General features: G+C 38.8%; 1 protein-coding gene across 1 annotated transcript in view; it reads left to right on the top strand.

Annotated features, from left to right (window-relative positions):
- Positions 1–25469, top strand: part of GUCY2C (guanylate cyclase 2C) — a 102605-nt gene that overhangs the window by 6644 nt on the left and 70492 nt on the right. The window contains exons 2-6 of the mRNA XM_004387335.2: positions 9855–9967; positions 15403–15467; positions 17377–17592; positions 18791–18912; positions 20920–21016. Coding sequence (XP_004387392.1) covers positions 9855–9967; positions 15403–15467; positions 17377–17592; positions 18791–18912; positions 20920–21016 — 613 coding nt within the window. The remainder of the gene's footprint in view (positions 1–9854; positions 9968–15402; positions 15468–17376; positions 17593–18790; positions 18913–20919; positions 21017–25469) is intronic.

Raw genomic sequence — 25469 nt, 5'->3', positions numbered from 1 at the left:
TCTGTCCGGGACCCTCTTTTGTGATCCCTGTCGGAGCAGTCAGTGGTGGTAGCCAGGCACCATCTAGTAGTACTGGACTCAGTCCGGTGGAGGCCGTGGTAGTTGTGGTCCATTAGTCCTTTGGACTAATATTTCCCTTGTATCTTGTTTTCTTCATTCTCCTTTGCTCCTGAAGGGGTGAAACTAGTGGAGTATCTTAGATGACCTCTCACAGTCTTTTAAGACTCCAGATGCTACTCACTAAGTTAGAATGTAGAACACTTTCTTTATAAAACGTGTTATGCCAATTGAGCTAGATGTTCCCCAAGACCATGGTTCCCACAGCCCTCCACCCAGCAATTCAGTCCCTCAGGGAGTTTGGATGTGTCTTTGGAGTTTCCATGACCTTTCCTTGTACAAGCTGTGCTGGCTTCCCCAGTATTGTGTACTGTCTTAACCTTCACCAAAGTTACCACTTATCTATTGTCTATTTAGTATTTCCCTTCACCCCTCCCATCCCTCGTGACCATCAAAGATTGTTTCTTTTTGTGTGTAAACCTTTTCATGAGTTTTTAGAGTAGTGGTCCATACAGTATATGTCCTTTGTGAATGACTTATTTCACTCTGTATAATGTATTCCAGTTTCATCCATGTTGTGAGATGCTTCACAGATTCATCATTGTTCTGTATCATTGCATAATACTCCATTGTGTGTATGTATCATAGTTTGTTTATCCATTCATCTGTTGATGGGCATCTAGGTTGTTTCCATCTTTTTGCTATTGTGGACAATGCTGAAATGAACATGGGTGTGCTTATGTCTATTTGTGTGACGGCTCTTATTTCTCTAGGATATATTCCTAGGAGTGGGATTGCTGGATCATATGGTATTTCTATTTCTAGCTTTCTAAGGAAGTGTCATATCTTTTTCCAAAATGGTTGTATCATTTTGCATTCCCACCAGCAGTGCATAGGAGTTCCGATCTACCCGCAGCCTCTCCAGCGTTTGTTATTTCCAGTTTTTTTGATTCGTGCCGGTAATGCAGGGGTGAGATGGTATCTCATCTCATTGTGGTTTTGATTTGAATTTCTCTAATGGCTAGTGATTGCGAGCATTTCCTCATGTGTCTGTTGGCCGCTTGAATGTCTTCTTTGGTGAAGTGTCTGTTCATTTTCTTTGCCCATTTTTTAATTGGACTATTTATCTTTTTGTTGTAGAGGTGTTGGATTTTCTTGTAGATTTTAGAGATTAGACCTTTGACTTGCAATGGCCAAAATTTTTTTCCCAGTCTGTAGGTTCTCTTTTTATCTTTTTGTGAAGTCTTTTGATGAGCATAAGTGTTTAATTTTTAGAAGATCTCAGTTATATAGCTTATCTTCTAGAGTTGGTGTGTTGTTGGTTATGGTTTGTATCCTGTTAATGCCATGTATTAGGGCCTCTAGTACTGAACCTATTTTTTCTTCTATGAACTTCATAGTTTTTGGCTTTATATTTAGGTCTTTGATCCATTTTGGATTAGTTTTTGTATATGGTGTGAGGTATGGGTCCTGTTTCATTTTTTTCCAGATGGATATCCAGTTTTATCAGCACCATTTGTTAACAAGACTGTCTTTTCCTCATTTGATGGACTTTGGGCTCTTGTCAAAGATCAGGTGACCATAGGTGGATGGATTTATGTCTGAGTTCTCAATTCTGTTCCATTGTTCAATGTGTCTATTGTTGTACCACTACCAGGCTGTTTTCACTACCGTAGCTGTATGGTAGGTTCTGAGGTCAGTTAGCGCAAGTCCTCCTACTTTATTCTTCTTCAGTAGTGCTTTACTTATCCAAGGCTTCTTCCCTTTCCATATAAAGTTAATGATTAGTTTTTCCATCTCTTTAAGGAATGTTGTTGGTATTTTGATTGGGAATGCACTGTAATAGTAAATTCCTTTGGGTAGAATTGTCATTGTCACAATGTTGAGTCTACCTATCCATGAGGATGGTATGTTTTTCCACTTATGTAGATCTCTTTTGGTTTTTTGTGGTAGTGTTTTGTAGTTTTCTTTGTATAGGTCTCTTACATCCCTGGTTATATTTATTCGTAAGTATTTTATTTTTTTTTAGGGGCTATTATAAATGGTATTGTTTTCCTGATTTCCTTTTCACTCTTTATTGGTGTATAGGAATCCAACTGATTTTTGTCATGTTTATCTTGTATCCTGCTACTCTGCTGAATTTTTCTATTAGTTCCAGTAGTTTTCTCGTGGAGTCTTTTAGGTTTTCTATGTATAGTATCATATCATCCGCAAATAGAGACAGTTTACTTCTTCCTTACCAATTTGGATGTCTTTTATTTCTTTTTATTGCCTTATTTCTCTAGCTAGGGCTTCCAGCACTGTGTTAAATAGGAGTGGTGATAAAGGGCATCCTTGTCTTGTTCCTGTTCTCAAGGGGAATATTTTCAACCTCTGTCCATTAAGAATGATGTTGGCTGTTGATTTTGCATAGATGCCCTTTATTATGGTGAGAAATGTCCCTTCTATACCTATTTTATTGAGAGTTTTTATCAGGAATGGGTGTTGGACTTTGTCGAATGCCTTTTCTGCATCAATTGAGATGATCATGTGATTCTTTTCTTTCCTTTTATTTATGTAGTGGATTATGTTGATTGATTTTCTAATGTTGAGCCATCCTTGCATACCTGGTATGAATCCTACTTGGTTGTGGTGTATTATTTTTTTGATATGATGCTGAATTCTATTGCCTAGAATTTTGTTGAGAATTTTTGCATCTATATTCATGAGAAATATTGATCTGTAATTTTCTTTTTTGTGGCATTTTTGCCTGGTTTTGGTATCAGGGTTATGCTGGCTTCATAGAATGAATTCGGAAGTATCCCTTCTTTTTCTATGTTCTGAAACAGTTTGAGTAGTACTGCTATAAACTGTTCTCTGAATGTTTGGTAGAATTCTCCAGTGAAGATGTCTGGGCCAGGGCTTTTTTTTGTTGGGAGTTTTTTTAATTACTTTTTCAATCTCTTCTCTTGTTATGGGTCTGTTCAGATTTTCAACTTCATTTTATTGGTTTGGGTAGGTGGTGTGTTTCTAGAAATTTGTCCATTTCCTCTAGGTTTTCAAATTTGTTGGAGTATAGTTTTTCATAATACTCTGTTATGATCCTTTTTATTTCAGTTGGGTCTGTTGTAAAGTCCCTCATTTCCTTTCTTATTTGTTTTTCTTTTGTAAGTTTGGCCAGTGGTTTGTCTATTTTGTTGATCCTTTCAAAGACCAACTTTTGGTTTTGTTGATTCTTTCTATTGCTTTTCTATTCTTATTTCATTTATTTCTATTCTGATCTTTATTATTTCCTTTCTTCTGGTGGCTGTAGATTTTTTTCTCGCTATTCTCTTTTTATTTGTTCTAGTTGTGCAGTTAATGTTTTCATTTTGTCTCTTTCTTCTTTTTTGATGTGTGCATCTATTGCTATAAATTGTCCTCTGAGGATTGCCTTTGCTGTGTCCCAAAGCTTCTGGTATGATGTGTTTTCATTCTTATTTGATTCTTGAATTTCTTGATTCCATCTCTGATTTCTTCTATTACCCAGTGATTTGTAAGCAGGGTGTTAGTCAGTTTCCATGTAATTGATTTTCTTTCCTTGCTCTTCCTGTGGTAAATTTCTACCTTGATGGCATTGTGGTCAGAGAAGATACTTTGTATTATCTCATTGTTTTGGATTTTGTTGAGGGTTGCTCTGTGGCCTAAGATGTGGTCTATTCTGGAGAATGTTTCGTGTGCATTGGAAAAGAATGTGCACTCTGAAGCTGTCGGGTGGGGTGTTCTATATATGTCTATGAGGTCAAGTTGGCTGATTGTGCCCTTTAGATCTTCTGTATCTTTGTTGAGTTTCTTTCTAGACATTCTGTCCTTTACCGAGAGTGGTATGTTGAAGTCTCCTACTATTATTGTGGAACTGTCAGTTTCTCTTATCAGTGCTGTTAGAGTTTCTTTTATGTATTTTCGAGCCCTGTCATTGGGTGCATAGATGTTTATTATGCTGGATCATCCCTTTAATAACTATATAGTGTCCTCTTTGTCTTTTATGGTGAACTTCATTTTAAAGTCTATTTTATCTGAGATTAGTATTGCCACTCCTGCTGTTTTTTGGTAGCTGTTTGCCTGATATTTTTTTTCCATCTTTTGATTTTTAATAAATTTCTGTCTTTGTTTCTAAGGTGTGTCTTTTGTAGACAGCATATTGATGGATCATGTTTTTTAATCCATTCTGTCACTCTCTGTCTCTTTATGGGTGTATTTAGGCCATTTACATTCAGTATAATTATTGATAGGTGTGAGTTTATTGTTGTCATTTTGTAGTACTTTTTTTTGTGGTGTCTCATTTTGTTTGTTCCTCTTACTCTCCTGTGCTGAGTTCCTTTTGTTTGTGGGTTTTTTTTTTTAATTTCTTTTGTTTTTGTAGATTTTTATTTTACTGAGACTTTGTTTTTCTTGTTTATTTTGATGAGTACTTTTGTTAACTTTCTTTGTGGTTACCTTGAAATTTACCCTTATTTTCCTAGGTTTGAACAAGTCTATTATTACTTGGTATTCCTTGCTTTCCTCTCCATTAGAAGATTCTATACCTACACCATTTATTCCCTCTTTTATTGTTCTGATGTTGTTGTCATTTACAGATTAACCCCTCTGGTTCCCTATTGTAATTCTTTTGGTTTTGGATAGTCCTTGAGAGTTCATTTCCTAGGTTCATATCTGGCTGGTATGATCCTGCATCCTAGATTCAGCCTGCGGTCTGATGTTATTTGTTCTCAGATCGAAGGACTCTCTTTAATAATTCTTGTAAGTTTGGTCTGGTTTTTACATAGTTGCTTATTTTATGTTTATCTGGGAATGACCTAATTTCGCCATCATATATGAATAAGAGTTTTTCAGGATATATTATTCTTGGCAGGCAATTTTTTTCTTTCAAGGTTTTATATATGTCATATGTTTCTTTCTTGCTGCATGGTTTCTGCCAAGTAATCAGAGTTTAGTCTTATTCTTTCTCCTCTGTTCATGACTTTTCATTTTGCTTGACCTGCTCTCAGGATTCTTTCTTTGTCTTTGGTTTTAGTGAGTGTGACTATGATAGGCCTTGGTATTTTCTTTTGGGGTCTATATGTAGTTTGTTGAGCTTCTTGGATGGTCAGATTTTCATCTTTCGTGATATTGGGGAAGTTTTCTGTCAGCAGTTCTTCAATGATCCTCTCTGTGTTTTCTGTTTTCTTCTCCGTTCTGGAACTCCGTTCACTCACAAATTTTGCTCTTGATTGTATCCCACATAATTCTCAGGATTTCTTCATTTTTCTTTGTTCTTTTTTCTGATTTTTCCTCAGAATTGTATCCAAGTGTTTGTCTTCAATTTCGCTGATGCTGTCTTCCATCATTTCAAACCTGCTCCTCAGCCCTTCTATGACACTATCTATTTCTGAAATCTTGTTGTTTATCTTTTGGATTTCTAATTTTTTTTATGGTTTCTAGATGTGAATTTATTTTGGCGTCTTGTTCTTGTATTATTTTCCTGAATTCTTCCATTTTTTTTGTCTGTATTTTCCATGAATTTGTCTGCCTTTTCCATGAATTTGTCTATTTTTTCCTCATTTTTGTCTGCTTTTTGCTTCAACTCTTGCATAGCTCTGAATATTAGAGATTTGATTTCCCTATCAAGTAGTTCTAGTGCCTTTTCTTCTCCTGGGTTGTCATCTGGTGTTTTATTTTGGATGCTTACTGGAACCATCTCGTCCTTTTTTTTTTTTTTTTTTAATATGTTTTGATATTGTCTGCTGTCTTTGGGAAATTCAATAGTTATTTTTCTGAGAAATGAAGAGACACAAAAAGGGAAAAAGAGAGAAGAGAAAACAAAGACAAAACAAAAAACAAGGCAAAGAAAAAAGGTATGCCCCCATGGATCCCACTTCATGGCTACACAAACTGAGGAAGTAGCTCCCAAGCTGCACAGTACAGCCTGCCTAGAAGGGCTCCCAAGCTGAGAAAAGAAAAAGAAAGCAAACAAAGAAACAAATCAAAGCAGAACAAAGCAAAACAAACAAACAAACAAACAAACAAAAAAACCCCAGGAATCCACTAGCATGGCAGAGTGGGCCAGGAAGCAGTTCTACAGTAGAGCAGCATTTCACAGCCTTTCAGGAAGAAGCAAAGATGACACACAGAGCCAGGTACTTGAATGAAAGGAGGGTGAGGTGGTGAGAGTTATGGAGGAAACCAAAAGAAGCAGAAAAAAGTAACACCAGCAAGGCCTCCACCAGACTGAGTCCAGTACAGCCAGATGGTGCCCGGCTACCACCACTGACTGTTCTGACTGGCATCACAACAGACGGTTCTGGACAGAGCTGGAGAAGGATGTAGAACAAAATTCTAACACACACAAAAAAGACCAGATTTACTGGCCTGAAAGAGACTGGAGAAACCCCGAGAGTATGGCCCCCAGACACCCTTTTACCTCAGTGGTGAAGTCACTCCTGAGGTTCACCATTCAGCTGGGGATTGGACAGCCCCATAAAACAAAATGAGACTAATGAGGCACAGCAGTCCAGGGACAAAGACTAGAAGGCAGAAGGGGACAGGAAAGCTGGTGATAGGGACCCAAGGTTGAGTAAGGACAGTGTTGACATGCAGTGGGGTTGTTAACCATTGTCATAGGGCAACATGCGTACTAACTGTTTAGTGAGAAACTATTTTGTTCTGTAAACCTTCACCTAAAGTGAGAATAGCAGCACAACTGGAAGAATGTAATTGATGTCGCTGAACTGTGCATGTAAAAATTTTTGAAATGGTTTATCTTTGGCTATGTATATTTTCACCAAAAAAAAAAAAAAGGTCCAGAAGGGAGAGCATTGACATGTCGTGGGGTTGTTAACCAATGTCATAAAACAATATGTGTACTGACTATTTAATGAGAAACTATTTGTTCTGTAAACTTTTACCTAAAGTACAATAAAAAAAAAAGTAACACCAGCAACAAACAAATGGCACTCAAAGAGCCGGTCATTGTGGGTGGGTGGAATCCAAGTGGCAAAGGGCTGAAGCTTGTGCCTCCTGGCCAAGAGACTGTGGCCACAGGAAGCAGAGGAGGCCGAGTGGGGGTGAAAAAGGGTGGGGAGTGGGAAAGCATATATCACTGGTTACCGGTTGTCCTGTGTCCTGCTGGGAGCTCCGTGAAGCTGCTTTCCTGTACTCCCTGTCCACCAATCTCCCACAGGAGTCCAAGATGGTGAATCCATGCTGCATTAGCTGATAGGGGACCTCTGCACGTATCTCTCCCTGCTCTCTGTTCTCTGTCAGTTTCTTATTCCGTTCAGTGCTTGGCTGAGTTCTTTGTCTCTTCATTTGATGCATAGGGTTTCAGGATTGATGTCTGTCTCTGTTTGACTTAGTTTTTTGGGTCTTTGCTGTGGAGGGATGGTGTAGTGCTTCTGTCTATAGCACCATGTTGGCCGGCAGTCTTATTTTTTTTTTTTTTTAACTCATTATTAGAGAGTAAGAGAGAATATTTTCAAGACAAAGAGGGGATTTTCTGAAGTTTCCCAACATTACGTATTTTCTTTCCCTGTCTACTGGGAAAAGAAACAGAAAAATTTGCAGTACTTTTTCATGAAAAATAGATGATAGTCAGACTGTTAATCATATTCCTAAAAGTGTTGCCAGTGTCTCTCATACCCTCATGGGGATATCCCACATGCTCTTCCCGTATACTACATGCTCTTTATCCTGAATGCACCAGGAGAGAAAGGGGCTAAAATTAGCGATAGAGCAGGATGCATTGAGAACAAGTAGTCTAATCCATTGTAATTTTTTTTTTTTTTTTAACAGTTCAGTAGATCATTTAGCTGGTAAAAGGCCATTCCCTCGTACATGAGTTTGGATCTGAGATATTAAACTGTGGGTAGATTTTAGATAAGAACATCATGGGTTCAATTTCAGATTCCATTATTTACTAGATGTGGGGCTCCAGGATGAGTTCCCCAAGAAAGCTTTTCTCTTGTTGTTGTTGTTAGATGGCGTCAAGTTGGTTCCAACTCATAGTGACCCTACGTACAGCAGAATGAAACACTGCCTGGTCCTTAACCATCCTCACAGTCATTATGCTTGAGCCCGTAGTTGCAGCCAGTGTGTCAGTCCATCTCATTGAGGGTCTTCCCCTTTTTCACTGACCTTCTACCTTACCAAGTATGATGTCCTTCTCCTGGAACTGGTCCCTCCTAATAACATGTCCAATATATGTGAGATGAAGTCTTGCCATCCTTGCTTCTAAGGAGCATTCTGGCTGTACTTCTTCCAAGGCAGATCTATTCAAGCTTTTCTCTTAGGCTGTGTTTTCTAGAAAACTTTTACTAAGACATCTTTTTTGTGGTAAAACTATAAATCTAAGTCACAGATGTGACAGCTTTTTATCAACAAATGTGACTTCATTGATAACTATTTTTGGACTAGTAATACCCAACTGCTTGTCAGTTCTACTTGGAAGTCTAATGGCATCTCACACTTGACATGTTCATTCACTCTTGATTCCCCTGCGTCACTACCACCACTCTTGCAAAACCACTCTTCCCAAATTCTTTCCCAGCTTGGTCAATAACAGCTTCCTTTACCCACTTGCTCACGCCAAAAATCTTGGAGTTATTCTTGAGTCCTCTTTTCTCATAATTCACATCATGTCTGTCAGCAATTTCTTATTGGCCTTGCCTCCAAAATCCAACCGTTCCCCCCGACCTCCAATTTTTGCTGCCACTAACCTAGTCCAAGCTAACCTGGCTTATTAATTAGCTTCCTAACTACTTAGCCTCCAAACTAGTCTCTCTGCCTCTATTCTTGTCCTCTACACTCAGAGTTGCCCTTTAAAAATGATGGTCAGAAAATATCATTTCTTTGCTTGAAACCCTACAAAGACATTCCATCTCAGAATAACTCCAAAGTCCTTTTAAGGCCTCCATGGTCATACATAATGTGGTCCCTCTCGAGCCTTATCTCCTGCCCATATTACCCCACTCGCTTTGCCCTAACCACACTGGTCCCCTTACTGTTCCTGAAACTTGTCAAGAGCAATACTTCCCAGGATTTGTGTCCTTGCTGTTCCCTCTGACTGGGATCTGACATCTGCATGGCTCACTCTGTCACTTCACTCAGGTCCCAGCTCCTCCTAAGACTTCCATGACCACACTGTCTGAAATACCTCCTCTATCTTTTTGTGTGATCCCCCAAATAAAATGTAAGCTCCATGAAAGCAGAAACTTATATTGTTCAATGCTGTGTCATGAGCACCAAGAAAAGAGCCTGGCATATAACAGGAACTTAAATATTTGTTGGATGGATGAATGAATGAAGATCAGATACCAAGGAAGACTGTGGCCTTGCACACACTGGCAATAAACAGAACAAGCACCTTGGGAACATGAAAGAACAGGATATCATAATTTCCGTGTCTTTGCTTTCCTAATACTCCCATGGAGGAAACTTGCAGAGTTTGGTGTTGTAAAAAGAAGATCAAAAGTTCAGTAAGCATAATGGAAATGTTTTAAAACTGGATTGTGGTGATGGTTGCTCAACTCCATATATTTACTAAATACCATTTAATTGTAGACTTAAAGTGGGTGAATTTTATGGTGGGTAAATTATAGCTCAATAAAGAGAGAGAAAAAGAGGTCGTAGGGAAGAGAGAGAAGTGACTGGGAGTAATACAAGAATTCAGAATTCTATTCCTAGACCTGAAAATGGATATTATTTTTTCCCAGGACAGATTGACAAGAGATAAATCTCATGGTTGGTATAAACAACTGAAAAATAACAATAGTCTTCTATTTTCTCTTACTTCTGGGTAACAGGTATAAATGTGACTGTGAATGCTAGCTTCATCTATGCGGATACTTGGATTTATAAGTCAAGCGACTGCCGGAGTAGCACCTGTGAAGGCCTGGACCTACTCAGGAAAATTTCAGTAAGTATTTGCCTTTGTAAACAGCTCATCACCTCTCAACACAGAGGACGGTCCTGGTATGAAATGTGAGCTTATTTCCATTAGGCATCTCTCACCTTATCTCAGTCATGCAGCTGAATGATTTGAGGGTTCCATCCTGCTAATATTTTCCAAGTGACAAGGGTCCTCTCAGAATCCATGAAAGTGGGAAGAACCTTAGCTATGCACTACTTGTACTCTTTCAATGTTATGGAGGGCAATTATTTTGTTTCAATTGTTTTTAAAACATTTATATATATAAAGGCTGCCCTTGTGTGCTTTAAGAGATACCTGAGGTGCCGTGTTAAAAAACATATTTCAAGGCCCTACCCCAGGCATCTCTGTTTCAAGTCACCACCATATATCTGATCATGGATTAATTCATTGCTCAAGTGCTGAGTCTGAAACCTAACTGTAAAGTTGTAACTATAATGTCACAAGGTGGAAATGGGAAGAGAAATATTCTCCTTTTTTTTTGGTTTCTTCTTCTTTTTTTAACTTTATTGTCCTTTAGGTGAAAGTTTACAGCACAAATTAGTTTCTCATTCAAAAATTTGTACACATACTTTTTTGGGATATTGGCTGCGGTCCCCACATTGTGTCAGCACTCTCCTTCTTTCCATGTACACCCCAGACTCCCCGTGTCCATTCATCCAGTTTTTCTGTCCCTTTCTGCCTTCTTGTCTTCGCTTTTGGGTAGGTGTTTCTTAGTTGGTCTCGTAGACTTGACTGAACTAAGAAGCATGTTCCTCACGTGTGTTATGTTTGTTTTATAGGCCTGTCTATCTTGTTTTGTTTTTTTTTAATTTTTCAGTTGCAATAGTTCTTTTTATTATTATTATTGTACTTTAGATGAAGATTTACAGAACACACTAGCTTCTCATTAAACAATTACTACACATATTGTTTTGTGACATTGGTTACATGTCAATGCTCTCCCTTCTCGACCTTGAGTTCTCTATTACCAGCTTTCCTGTCCCCTCCTGCCTTCTAGTCCTTGCCCCCGGGCTGGTATGCCCCTTTCATCTGGTTTTGTTTTATGGGCCTGTTTAATCTTCGGCTGAAGGGTGAACCTCAGGAGTGACATCATTACTGAGATAAAAGCATGTCCAGGGCCATGCTCTCAGAATTTCTCCAGTTTCTGTCAGGCCAGTAAGTCTGGTCTTTCTTTTCTTTTTTTTATAATTCCATATGTTTTATTGATACAGAGAAGAATTTACATATTATAACCTAATATACACAGCCTTAAAAACAAACAAACAAAAAAACTATTTCTCTGATCTTTCAAATATTTTATCATTTAACATGGAAATTGAAAGATACATTTTTTAGTCTTCGGAATCAAAGGCAACAACTTGATTTCAGTCAAATGTTAGGGGATTTATGGATACTCCAAAAAATTCTCATTGACTAAAGTAAGAGGATTGTAACTATAGATGGGCTTGTCCAATAACTACTACTTTCATTGTCTTGTTAGGGATTGGATAAATATATACAACTCTGTGCATTTTCTTGTAAGCAATTTCCATGTAAGTGATGTGGCTAAGTCACATTTTTTTAACAGTGTAAATGCAAAAAGTTAGCGATCATAGGAATATCAAAGGGGCCCATCCACAGACCGTCTAAGTATTTATTTTCATCTTTGGTAGGTAATTTGTCCTCAATATCTTTCTACATGAAAATAAATAAACTCCTCCTATACATTATTTTTTCCCTCATGAGGTGATCTCAAGTCTTATCTGAAAGAATCTAATGAGAAATCAGATGCTTTTTAATGTGTCAAAATTGACCTGGATGTTCAAATAACCCAGAATTTTTCAGGAGATCGTTATTTTCCCTTAATGAATGACTCTTACCACCTTTCCTCTCTCTCAAACTGCCTCTTACCTGTGAAATTAAAAGAAAGATCATTCTCTAATGTCAGATTCTCTAATCTCAACCTGTGTTTGTGTTATAATTGGTTCTTAGTATTTTTGGAAGAAAAATATACTTTATGTGCAATTATATTCAAATCTATAAAGTTTAATAAATTATTTACTGTGTTGTCTAATGAAAAAACCCAAATATGTCTCTTCTAGTTTTATTTTTTAACTTTTATTTCTCTATGTTATATGGTAACTGTTTTTTATTTTTGTTTTCTGTTTATTGTTGTAGTTTAAGTGAAAGTTTACATTTCAGGTTAGTCTCTTCTGCAAAAATTTATACATACATTGTTATGTGACCCTAATTGCTCTCCTTATCCTGTGACAGCACACTCCTCTTTTCCACCTCTGATTTCCCATGCCCATTCAACCGGCTCCTAACCCTCTCTGCCTTTTCATCTCACCTCTGGACAGAAGCTGCCCATTTAGTCTCATGTATCTACTTGAGCTAAGAAGCACACTCTTCATGAGTATCATTTTATGTCCCACAGTCCAGTCCAATCCCTGTTTGAAGAGTTGGCCTCAGAAATTGTTTTAATTCTGGGCTGATGGAGAATCTGGGGGCCGTGCTTTCGGGGGTTCCTCCAGTCTCAGTCAGACCATTAAGTCTTGTCTTCTTACTAGAATTTGAGTTCTGCACCCCGCATTTCTCCGGCTCCATCAGGGACTCTCTGTTGTGTTCCCTGTCAGGGCAGGCATTGGTGGTAGCTGGGCACCATCTAGTTCTTCTGGTCTCAGGCTGATGCAGTCTCTGGTTTATGTGGCCCCTTCTGTCTCTTGGGCCAATACCTTCCTTGTGTCTTTGGTGTTCTTCATTCTCCTTTACTCCAGGTGGTTGGGACCAATTGATGCATCTTAGATGGCTGCTTGCAAGCTTTTAAGACCTCAGACGCCACTCACCAAAGTAGGATGCAGAACATTTTCTTAATAAGCTTTGTTATGCCAATTGACCTAGATGTCTCCTGAAAGCATGGTCCCCAGACCCCTACCCCTGCTACTCTGTCCCTCAAAGTGTTTCATTGTATTCAGGAAACTTCTTAGCTTTGGTTTAGTCCAGTTGTGCTGATTTCCCCTGTAGTGTGTGCTGTCCTTCCCTTCACCTAAGATAATTCTTGCCTACTGTCTAGTTAGTGACTAACCCTCACCCTCCCTCCCCACCCTCATAACCATCAAAGAATGTTTTCTTCTGTATATAAACCTTTTCTTGAGTTCTTATAATCGTGGTCTTATACAATATTTGTCCTTCTGTGACTGACTAAATTCACTCAGCATAATGCTTTCCAGGTTCGTCCATGTTATAAGATGTTTCACGGCTTCATTGTTGTTCTTTATCATTGCATAGTATTCCATTGTGTGGATGTACCATAATTTGTTTATCCTTTCATCCATCGTTGGGCACCTAGGTTGTTTCCATCTTTTTGCTATTGTGGACAGTGCTGCAATGAACATGGGTGTGCATGTATCTATTTGTGTGATGGCTTCTATTTCTCTAGGATATATTGCAAGGAGCAAGATAGCTGGATTGTATGGTACTTCTATTTCTAGCTTTTTAAGGAAGCACCAAATCGATTTCCAAAGTGGTTGTACCACTTTACATTCCCACCAACAATGTATAAGTGTTCCAGTCTCTCCACAACCTCTCTGGCATTTATTATTTTGTGTTTTTTGGATTAATGCTAGCCTCGTTGGGGTGAGATGACATCTCATTGTAGTTTTGATTCTGGTCTTTTTTATGAGTTAGAATTTTGTTCTACATTTTGGGAAGAGAAATATTCTTCTGTTTTCTTTCTTTCTTTTTATTGTGCTTTAGATGAAGGTTTACAGAGAAAATTAGTTTCTCATTAAACAATTAATACACGTATTGTTTTGTGACACTGGTTGGCAATCCCACAATGTGTCAACTCTCACCCCTTCTCGACCTTGGGTTCCCCATTACCAGCTTTCCTGTTCCCTCCTGCCTTCTTGTCCTTGCCCCTGGGCTGGTGTGTCCATTTAGTCTCATATACATGGTTGAGCTACATATATTATTATTTGTTTCATGGGCCTGCATAATCTTTGGCTGAAGTGTGAATCTCAGGACTGAATTCAGTACTGAGTTAAAAGCATTTCCAGGGGACGTACTTTTTGGGTTTCTCCAGTCTCTGTCAGACCAGTGAGTCTGGTCTTTTTTTGAGTTAGAATTTTGTTCTGCATTTTTCTCCCACTATGTCCGGGACCCTCTATTGTGATCCCTATCAGAGCAGTCGGTGGTGATAGCCGGGCGCCATCTAGTTGTGCTGAACTCAGTCTGGTGGAGGCTGTGGTACTTGTGGTGCATTAGACCTTTGGACTAATCTTTCTCTTGTATCTTTGGTTTTCTTCATTCTCTCTTGCTCCAGATGGGGTAGGACCAGTGGAGCCAGAAGAGAAATATTCTTGCCTAGTTCCTCATCCCAATCTCCAACTCTAAGCAGAGATTTGTGGAGCTAAACAGTGTTATAAGCTCTCTAGAGACAAGGAGGTATGTAAGGCGCCCCCTTTACTATGGAAGAAATCCATGGGTGGTGCAAATGGTTAAGCTCTCAGCTGCTAACTGAAAGTTGGCAGTTCAAATCCACCCAGAGACATCTACAAAAAAAAGCCTCGTGATCTACTTCCAAAAAATCAGCCATTGAAATCCCTATGGGAAACAGTTCTACTCTGACACACGTGGGGTCACCATGAGTTGGAATCAACTTGATGACAACTTTTTTTTTTTTTTTTTAAACTACAGAAACCTAAGAAAAGGCTCGTAAAGAAGCAGAGCATTGGGAGTAAAGCCACGGCTCTAAAACTATCATCAATCACATTACACCAACCAGATGGGGGGCATTCTTGTTAGGAAAAGTAGCCAATTACAGCAGTGATTCTCAATCTTGGGAGGGTAGGAGTAGGCAAGGGTAGTTTAATAAACTCCACTTTAAGATTCTAGGAGCATGTGCTTCTCTCTCTACCTCTACAAAGGGAAGTATAACTTGTTCTCCAAAACCAGGGATGGGATGGTCTAGTTGGGCTTCCCTGTGTGAAATAGTAAAAAACAAGATCAATAATCACCCAATCTATTGCATTGCATTTTCTTCACTTTAGCTCTGCTTTGGAGCTCTCTCTAATTCCTAATCTTGCCCTCTCTCTTGAAAGCACCTCCAAATCTAGTCTCCCCACAATCTGACCTACAGATGCTACTACTGTTAAAGTCTGCCAATCGCTCTTCCACCCGCTGTATGTTCTCCATTTGATAAAGAACCCCAGCTCACCTCAATCAGTCATCTTCAGTGGAGCCCTGTTTCCCTCCACCCACAGCATCTCCTGTCTCACACCTCCTCATTCCTTAGCCGGTTGCCTATTTCAAGACACCATATCTTGCTTCTGTCTGCTCTGGATTCTAACATTTTGGGACCCCCAACTTATAACCTTCTGAGCACCTTCCCCTTGTCACTTTGTCCCTGTCCCATTGATTAACTGTTTCTTCTCCCACAGAAAGACAAACAGATGGGCTGTGTCCTCATGGGGCCCTCGTGCACATATTCCACCTTCCAGATGTAGTAAGTAGTTTTATTGTTGTTGTTGTTTTAATACTGCTGTGAATTGAAGTTAAGAAATGACATGGCTACTTAAATAATTTATGAAACATCAGTCTAGTCAAGGTAACAAAATCAGAGTGCTGAGGTCCTAGTATCTTGCCATGTCTCTATAACTACTGTTCTTTCAGCCATATAACTCTATCTTTGCTCAGTGTGGGGTAAATAACAGTAGTTCATGTTCAGTCACTAACATCGGAACTTCAGAGGCAGCATAGTGTACAAAATTAGAGTCTCGGCAGGAAATAGGGAAGACAGTGAACTTGGATAACTCGAGGAGTTAAGTAGAAGAACAAAGTCCCCAGATGGTGCAATAGTTTACATGCTTACCTACTAACTGAAAGGTTGGTGGTTCGAGTCCACCCAGAGGCACCCTAGAAGAAAGGCCCAGCGATCTGCTTCTGAAAAATCAGCCACCAAGAACCCTGTGGAGCCCAGTTCTACCTGGACACACATGGGGTCACCATACGTTGGAGTTGACTCGAAGGCGACCAACAACAACAATAGATATGAGTCGAGGGTAGGGAAACACAAAGGCTAGTGCAGCACAGGAAGGTGCTAGCAGGACTGTTCTACCTCCTGGTCTAAAAAAGTGGGGAAACAGACAGGGTACCTACTTCATAGGGTTATTTTGAGGATTATATAAATAACATATTAAAGTACTTTGCACTTTGCCCTTATCATCCTAGAAAAAGCTTTCAATATGTTCTAGGATGAAAATAATCTCTGGCTTTGGGAAGGCAACCCATCCTCATCCCTTCCATTCATTTCACTCAGTATAATTCTCATCATTTTTTTCTGCCAGATCACATCATCCCCAGTCAAAATCCTTCTCATTTCACCCATTCAATCTTCCCCCAAATAAAAGATCACCTTTTGTCAAAGAAGGCTTTGTAATCCCAAAACACTAAAAGCAGTGGAAAAATCAGGATAAGGAAAAGCTTTTAAAAATAAAAGATAAGTTTGAATGTGAACATGTTGAGTTTGAAATATAGCAGGACACTCAGTAAAACCTTTCAAGGGGGCACTGAAGATAGAAGGAATGTTGTTTTCCTTCATTTATCAAATACGTGCTGAGTACCTACATATGAGCCAGGCAGTGTATAAAGCACTGGAGATACTGAAGTGCACAAGCCCAACATGGTCCCTGCATTCATGGAGCTTACAGTCTAGTGGAGTAGACAGGTATTAAATGGATACCCAAATAGTTACCTGATCTTAGGTATCAGGGAAGGTTTACCTGATAGATAAAGAGATATTTAATCTAGGATCTGATGGATGAGCAAGAGTCAGCAGGCAAAGACACAGGGAACATCAATACTGGCGTTTGTCAAGATCTAGAATCAAATTTGATGTGTTTAAGGAACTACAAGAAGGTCCATGTGCTGAGCAAGGGAAGCAGTGGTCTTAAAGCCTCAACTGATGTCTGTCTCAAAGGTAGCTCATGGAAGAACCAGAAATAAGGCAATACATGGAGGAAAACGTATAGAAGGCATCTTCTGCCTTTATAATAATTATAGTAGCTAGACTGGTCCACCTTCTGTTTTCTTAGGTCTATACCTCAAAACCTGTATGTCCCAGCCTAGATAGCATGACAACCCAAATGACAGGCAGTTTTAGTATAAATCAAAGTAACCAAGCCACAGTATTCATGAAAATGCCTAAAGTGTGCTTGGGACATAGCATATGCTTGATCAATGTTGTTTTGAATTTTTCTGTGTGGGAAGACACCTATATAAGTGAGAAATATGCTTTAATGGCCCTATGCATTTTTACCATTTATACACACATGTTGAAACAGGTTAAAGACAGATTTTATTTGTGCCACTGAAGTTAATTTTGGTATTGGTTTCTTTCTCACCTCTTGACATAGCCTTGACACAGAATTGAACTATCCGATGATTTCAGCAGGAAGTTTTGGATTGTCATGTGACTACAAAGAAACCTTAACCAGGCTGATGTCTCCGGCTAGGAAGTTGATGTACTTTTTGGTTGACTTTTGGAAGGCCAATAATTTGCCATTCAAAACTGTTTCCTGGAACACTGCTTATGTTTTCAAGAACACTACAGAGTCTGAAGACTGTTTCTGGTAAGCAGGAGTATTAATACTGTGCTGGCATTTCACATAGAGAGAAGTCATAGACTCATGGAAGGTTCCTGGTTATTATCAGATGAACCTTCCTTCTGTTGACAGCCATGAGAATAGACACAAACCCACTTTTCCACACGTAAATAAAAGCAGCTAGGCCACAGGAAGCATAATCTCGTAAGTATGATAACAGCATATGTTACACTTACAACACTTTTTCTAGTTTTCAAAATACTTTAACATAAGTTTTATTGCCTTCCCACAGTAAACCCTCTGAAGGAAACAGAACAAGTAGTACAATCCCCATTTTGCAGATAAGGAAAATTAAAACCAGAAGTTAATATTTTCACATTACTGTGCATGATATGATACCAGAGAATGCGTGTGTTGCCTATACCTGCAATTAGTTAGAAATAATTTCTCTCACAGCTGTTCAAAGAAGCAAGAAGGGGACAGGGGAGAAAACAGAATCAATGTGCACCATTGCCACATTCACTCAGCTCTAGCAAAGGTGGCAGAGGAAATCTTTTTGTTGGATTACCATCTGTACCTCCGGGATACTGCTTAGTTCTGGAGTCTACCTCCACCTAAGTATGCAGAAGGCTGAGATGGGGTATCATTTGGAATTAATATCTAGGGAACTACAAGAATCAGTCCTAAGGTCTCACCTGGAGACTTTGGAATGAACTTAGAACACACAAAAGTCCATTTCACACAAAGGAGATATTAGTCCTATCAGTTCTGAATTTTTTTAATATAGATTCAAATATTTCAATTTTCCTGTGATAATGGGACTGTTTAAAGAACAGAGTAGAACCTTCCTCCTGCAAATAGCAGGAAGCCATAATAAGGTATCCACCAAATTACTATTTGTATATAGTGTTAATTGTCTATTGTGTGTACTGTCTATTGTGTTAATTGTTGTTGTGTGCCATCGAGTCGATTCCAACTCATAGAGACAGAGTAGAACTGCCCCATAGGGTTTCCAAGGAGTGGCTGGTGGACTCGAACTGCTGAACTTTTGATTAGCAGTCTGAGCTCTTAACCACTTTGTCACCAGAGCTCCACTGTGTTAATAGTGAAAATGAATTTTAGATGAACAAGTCCCAGGAGAGATCTGCAAACAATGAGTGAAGGGCATGGAAGGATGGAAAGAAACTATGCTCATTTCTTAGAGTTTCTGTTTTCCCTGTTTCAGGTACCTCAATGCACTAGAGGCTGGAGTCTCCTATTTTCATGAGAAACTTGTCTTCAAGAATGTGTTAAGAAGAGAAGATCAGTTTCAGGATATCTTAATGGACCCAAACAGGAAAAGCAATGGTAAGAAGACATGTCTTAGGCCGGGTTCCCTAGAGAAGCAAAACCAGTAAAGCATATAAATATATATAGAGAGAAATTTACATCAAGGAAATGGCTCACACAGTTGTAGAGACTGGAACATCCAAAGTCCGTGGGTCAGACTGGAGGCTTCTCCTGATTTATGTAGCCGCAGGGGCTGGCAAATCCAAGATCAGCAGGTCAGAGAGCAGGGCTGTTGCTCACAGGCTGCGAAGATTGACGAATCTTGAGATCGGCAGCCAAGACCACAGGTAAGCTGCTAGCTCAAGTCCCAAGAACTAGAGGCAGATGAACAGGAGCCAGCTGCAGGATCCAGAGTGAGTAAAAGCCCAAGAGCCTTGTCAGAATGTCCACTTATATTCGATGCAGGCCATACGCCCAAGGAAACTCCTGTTACCCACAGCAGATCCCGTCATGGGGTGATCACATTGTATCAAATCTCAACATGGAAGTGATCAAAACATCATACAACTGCCAAACCACAGAGAATCTTGGACCAGCTAAGTTGGCACACAAACTTAAACAACACAAGACTTGAGGATAATTTTCTTTGTCGACTTCTTCCTCATGACTACCACATTTTTATGAGTCATTTTGACAAATCTATCACCTCAGAGCTCTCATCATTACTTCCATAATTTTGTATCTTTTGGGAGATCTGTAGTTGCATGCAGCTCCATTATGCTGTTTCTTTCGTTGATTAAAACTTTATCCTCTAAGAGAAAATAGAAAAGTAGTATTGAGCAATGAAGTAATGATGATGGTAAAAGTCAGCTTTATTAAAACTAAATGATACCATGACCCACCATCAGTAAGCTGCCTTTTATGTTCACCTCAATCCAACATATTATTCGATTTGTGACTAATTCTTACACATTCTGAGCTCTGCTCCCCCTGGTGATTAATAGGATATACATATTTGTAGCTATCCTCAGACAAAATTACAAGGTAAGCGAAGATTGTCTTACTGCCCTCTCACTTTCCTTTAATCTCTCCCTAAGTCACTTGCCCAATGATCTCCCAGTTAGAGGCCAAGGGTGAAAGGCCAATGGGATAAAATCATCCTCACTAAGATATTAGATGTTATTTTGCACTTCCCACAGAAATCTCCTCACAAACAAGAAGAATTCATGAACAAAGGAAATCAATTGTGGGAATTTCCTAGCAGGGAAGATGCTTGCTTGGCAGGATTTCCTCATATCACTCAAATCATCATCTATTGTTATTACCAAGCATTTGTTATATTAAGAACCTACCATTTACAAAACATTAACCAAGGTATGAAAAAAAACACAAAAGTATAAAATTCTTCATGTCCCTAAAGAGTTTGTAAGCCAGCTGGACAGCATGTCACATAAAAAGATCCAATGAAGTGTCACCCAACTCCTCTTACCTGTAAAGCCATGCACTGGGGAGATGGCTGGCTGCAATTAGTGATAGAGCTTATACAGTCAGATTGGACTCTGACACTGAAATCACAAAGACTGAGTTCTGAATTCAGAAGCTCCTGACAAAGCCCAAGGAAAACTTCTTAGAATGATTTAATGATCTCTTCTTACATTAACTTTCACCATCTCCTTTTGAGCCACTTTTACAAATAGTAAGATGCACTTCAATGATCTGTGAAAACACTTATTATAAACACTCGAGCCTAGTGTAATGGAATAAGCAGTGAGCCAGGAGTAATAAACTTGAATATCAGAGCTAGCTCTGTCATCTGCTAGTACTTTGAACCTTTGGCGTCTAGGCTTCAGCCTCCTTATGAAATTAAGGAGATGGACGAGATGATTCTTTTAAAGTCCCACAAAGTTGTATTCCGACTCTATGACTGCAAATGAAAGAAAAAAGGAGATTTGAGGAGTAGGTTTTAATCTTTTTTAAAAAAATGTAGTGTGGACATGCTTGGATCCAAATTCAGGCAGCTGACTTGCTCCCTGTTTGTGTGCAGAACATTGTGCATTTTTCTTTGTTTTGCCCTCTCTCCTCCAGTGATTGTCATGTGTGGTAGGCCAGACATCATCAACTCCCTCAAGGGTGACCGGCCAGTGGCTGAAGACACTGTCATCATTCTAGTGGATCTATTCAAGTAGGTATAATATTTGGAAGAACTCTCCTTTTTTCAAAATGGAAATAATTCAAGGATTTCCAGGAGACACATTCCTTTTTCACTTGTTTGGCCAGCTTCTTATGGAGTTCAGTACGAGGATAATACTTGAACCAGTTTTTCATTCCTTCATCACATTCTCATGCTTATTTCATCAATTATGGCCACTGACATCTCTATCTGTTTAAATACAATTATGGCATTTGACACCTTTATCATGTTTACGTACAACAGGCCTCTTCAGTCAGCACAGGATTCTAATCTCCAGCCTATTTTTAAGGTCTTTATCTGGGCAGTGATAAATCAACTGATAACCTAGTAATATTATTCCTGGGAATGTGGGCCATATTTGTCCTTTCAATTGCTAATGGCCTTTGATAAGAAGAAAGTTTCAATTAAATGAGTCTAACTTATACAATTATTCTTTGCCCTCTGTGGCATCATCACTGGGTGGCGATATTTTCCTCCTCCCCTCTCTGAGACTAAGGAGAGAAAATTCTGGACCAGACACTACCTTTTTTTTATATCCCTTCTTTTTACCACTCATCTTCTAATATGGTGGAGACAGTACTAACAATGTAATATTCAAGTGAGACTAAGCTTAAAGAAGGTGTCATTGGTGGTGCCTGTGCTCTTTGCCTTCAACAGCTAGATCACATGACTTCCATTGCTGACTGGGTCATTAATCATTACCTGTCTGTATTCAGATCAGATGCTATTACTACGCTAAAAAAACAAAACAAAACAAAACCGTGGGTTCTGACTTCTAGCGACCCTGTAGGACAGAGTAGAACTGCCCCATAGGGTTTCCAAGGAGCATCTGGTGGATTCGAACTGCCGACCTTTTGGTTAGCATCCAATCACTACACCACCAGGGCTCCATTACTACACTAGATTTTCCCATATTTGTCTAGTCATTCTCCCCATACTAAACACGCTTTTAACAGCATGAAGAGAAATAAAGCCTAGGAACTGCAGACCTGTATGACTGCTAGATGTTCAAGAAGATAATTCAATCAATCAACTTAGCCTTTTAGCTGTAGAGTCCAGTAAAGGGACTCTACATTTCAGTCCTACAATCACATTGATTTCAAAAGCTGCTTTGTTCTCTGGAAGGAGTCCTCAGTTCAATCAGGTTTGTGTAATTTCACTTTCAGCAAATCCTCAGTCATCTGCCAAAGGTCTAGATGCCTCTGTTAACATTACCAAAGAATATCTGGCAACTTTTTTTTTTCTTACTATAATTCTTTTTATTCATAAAACTGCCAAAACATGATATGTAAGTCAAAGTTCAGCCATTCCAAGAATATAGTCATTTTAACACCTTAATAATTTTTTATGCAGTATGGTTCCTAGGCAAGATTTCTACATTATTATTTTTTAAAATATTTCATTGTGTTTTAGGTGAAAGTTTACACAGCAAATTAGGTTCTCATTTAACAATTTTTACACAACTTGTTCCATGACATTGGTTACATTTTTCACAATGTGTCAAAATTCTCATTATTTCCATTCTTTTTGTTCGATTTTCATTAATCTAGCTTCGCTGCCCCTCCTTAGTTTCCCCTCTCTGCTTTAGAGTAAATGTTGACCTTTTGATCTCATATAGTTGATTATTTAAGGGAGCACAGTATTCACAGGTGATATTGTTTGTTCTGTAAGCCGATCTATTATTTGGATGAAAGGTGATCACCGGGAGTGGTTTCAGTTACTAATTCAAAGAGTATCTGAGGGCAATAGTCCCGGGGATTCCTTCTAGTCTCCATTGGTCCGGTAAGCCTTGCCTTTTTTAGGAATTTGAGTTTTGTTCTACATTTGTCTCCCATTCTTACTGGGACCTTCTATTGTGTCCCTGGTCAGAATAGTCGGTAGTTGTAGGGGGGCACCATTTAATTGTTCTGGTCTCAGGCTAGATGAAGCTGTGGTTCATGTGGGCAATTAGTCCTGTGGACTAGTTTCTTCTTTGAGTCTTTGGTTTCCTTCATTTTCTTTTGCTCCAGATGAGTAGAGACCAACAGTTGTATCTTAGATGGTCACTCGCAAGCTTTTAAGATCACAGATGCTACCACTCACCAAACTAGGATGTAGAACATTATCTTTATCAACTATGTTGTGCCAATTGACCAAATTGTCCCATGAGACTATGTTCCCAAGCCTACAAATTCAGTAAACCAATCCCACGAAGTGTTTGGTTATGTCTAGGAAGTATCCATAACTGTGCCCCCTACGTGGTTTATTATAAACGGGAATACATATGCAGTGCACATAAACATGTATATCAATATGCCTACAGATGGACCTGTACATGCACACCTGTATACTCACATGTGTCTTCCTATGTGCATACATGTTGTCTCGGTCATCTAGTGCTGCTATAACAGAAATACCACAAGTGGATGTCTTTAGCAAAGAGAAGTTTATTCTCTCACAGCCTAGTAGGCTAGAAGTCTGAATTCAGGGTGCCAGCTCCAGGGGAAGGCTTTCTCTCTGTCGGCTCTGGAGGAAGGTCCTTGTCATCAGTTTTACCTTGGTCTGGGAGCATCTCAGCGCCGGAACTTCAGGTCCAAAGGATGCACTCCACTTCCAGCACTGCTTTCTTGGTGGTATGAGGTCCATATGTCTTTTGCTTACTTCTCTCTTTTCTGTCTCAAAAGAGATTGGCTTAAGACACTATATAATCTTGTAGACTTCATCAATATAACTGTCACTAATCTGTCTTATTACATCAAAGTGATAGAATATACAACACATAGGGAAATCACATCAGATTACAAAATGGTAGACAATCATATAGTACTGGGAATCATGACCTAGCCAAGTTGACAGATATTTTTGGGGGACACAATTCAATCCATAACATAAGTCTACCTGTGTAACCACATACATATTTTTTGGTTGTTATTGTTGTTGCAAAATTGTATTTACTGAAATTGTCTCTTATTCTTGCATACTTCTTAGTGTCTTCATTTATCTTGGACAAGTTGTGTAAACTTCACCCTTATTGGATATTGCCTTTCCCATTACCAAAAATAACAAGTCTACTATCTAGAAAGTGATTCCCCATCTCCATCCCTGAAAACCATCAAAGAATGTTGCTTTCTTTGTGTATACCTATTCTTGATTTTTTTAAAAAGTGAGACCATACTATATTTTTCCTCCAGATTCTTCCACGTAATAAGATGTTTTGCAGATTCCTCATTATTCTTTATAGTTGTGTATATTCCATTGTATGTATGTATGACAATTTGTTTATCCATTCATTTGTTCATGGTTGTTTCAATCTTTTTGATATTGTGAATAATGCTGCAATGAACATAGGTGTGCATATGTCTATATGTGTCCCTGCTCTTATACTTCTAGGATATATACCTAGGAGTAGGATTGCTGGATCGTAAGATATTTCTATTACTAGCTTTTTGAGGAAGCATCATACTGTTTTTAATAGTTGTACCATTTGACACACCCACCAGCAATATATAAAAGGCCCAATCCCCCCACAACCTCGTCAGCATTTGTTGTTCTCTATTTTTTTGATCGTTGCCATTTTTGCAGGAGTGAGATGGTATCTCATTGTAGTTTTGATTTGCATCTCTCTAATGGCTAATGATCACTAGCATCTTTTCATGTATTTGTTAGCCACCTGAATGTCTTCTTTGGTGAAGTGTCTGTTCATGTCCTTTGCCCATTTTTTGATTGGATTGTTTGTCTTTTTTGTTGCTTAGTTGTTGAATTTTTCTATATATTTTAGAGATTAGACCCATATCAAATATGTCATTTTCAAGGACTTTTTCCCATTCTGTAGATTCTCTTTTTACTCCCTTGGTAAAGTCTTTTGATCAGCATAAGTCCATGACCTAACTTTTAGGAGGTCCCAGTTATCTAATTTATCTTCTACCATTCTTGCATTTTTATTTCTGTTTGATAGACTATTTATGCCAAAAATTAGGTCCCTTAGTTTTGACCCTGTGTTTTCTTCCGGGAATTTTATAGTTTCAGCTTTGACATTTAGGTTTTTGATTCATTTTGAGCTAGTTTTTGTGTGTGGTGTGAGGTATGGATCCTGATTCATTTTTCAGTATGTGGATATCCAGTTTTCCCAGCACCATTTGTTAAAGAGACTGTTTCTACCCTCATTGAGTGGATTTTGACCCTTTGTCAAAGATCAACTGCCCATAGATGGATGGATTTACTTCTGGGTTCTCAATTCTATTCCATTGTTCTATGTGTCTGTCCTTGAACCAGTACCAGGCTGTTTTGGTTACCATGACTATATAGTAAGTTTTGAGATCAGAAAGTGAGAGGCTTCCTACTTTATTCTTCTTCAAAATTGCTTTAGCTATTCGGGGCCTCCTTTCCATATAAGGTTGGAGATTAGTTTTTCCATTTCATTAAAGAATGATGTTGGGATTTGGATCAGGATTTGCATTATATCTAT

Source organism: Trichechus manatus, unplaced genomic scaffold (assembly GCF_000243295.1).
Source record: "Trichechus manatus latirostris isolate Lorelei unplaced genomic scaffold, TriManLat1.0 scaffold00184, whole genome shotgun sequence".
In the NCBI taxonomy this organism is placed as follows: Eukaryota; Metazoa; Chordata; class Mammalia; order Sirenia; family Trichechidae; genus Trichechus; species Trichechus manatus.
This window is presented reverse-complemented; position numbering and strand designations above follow the sequence as displayed.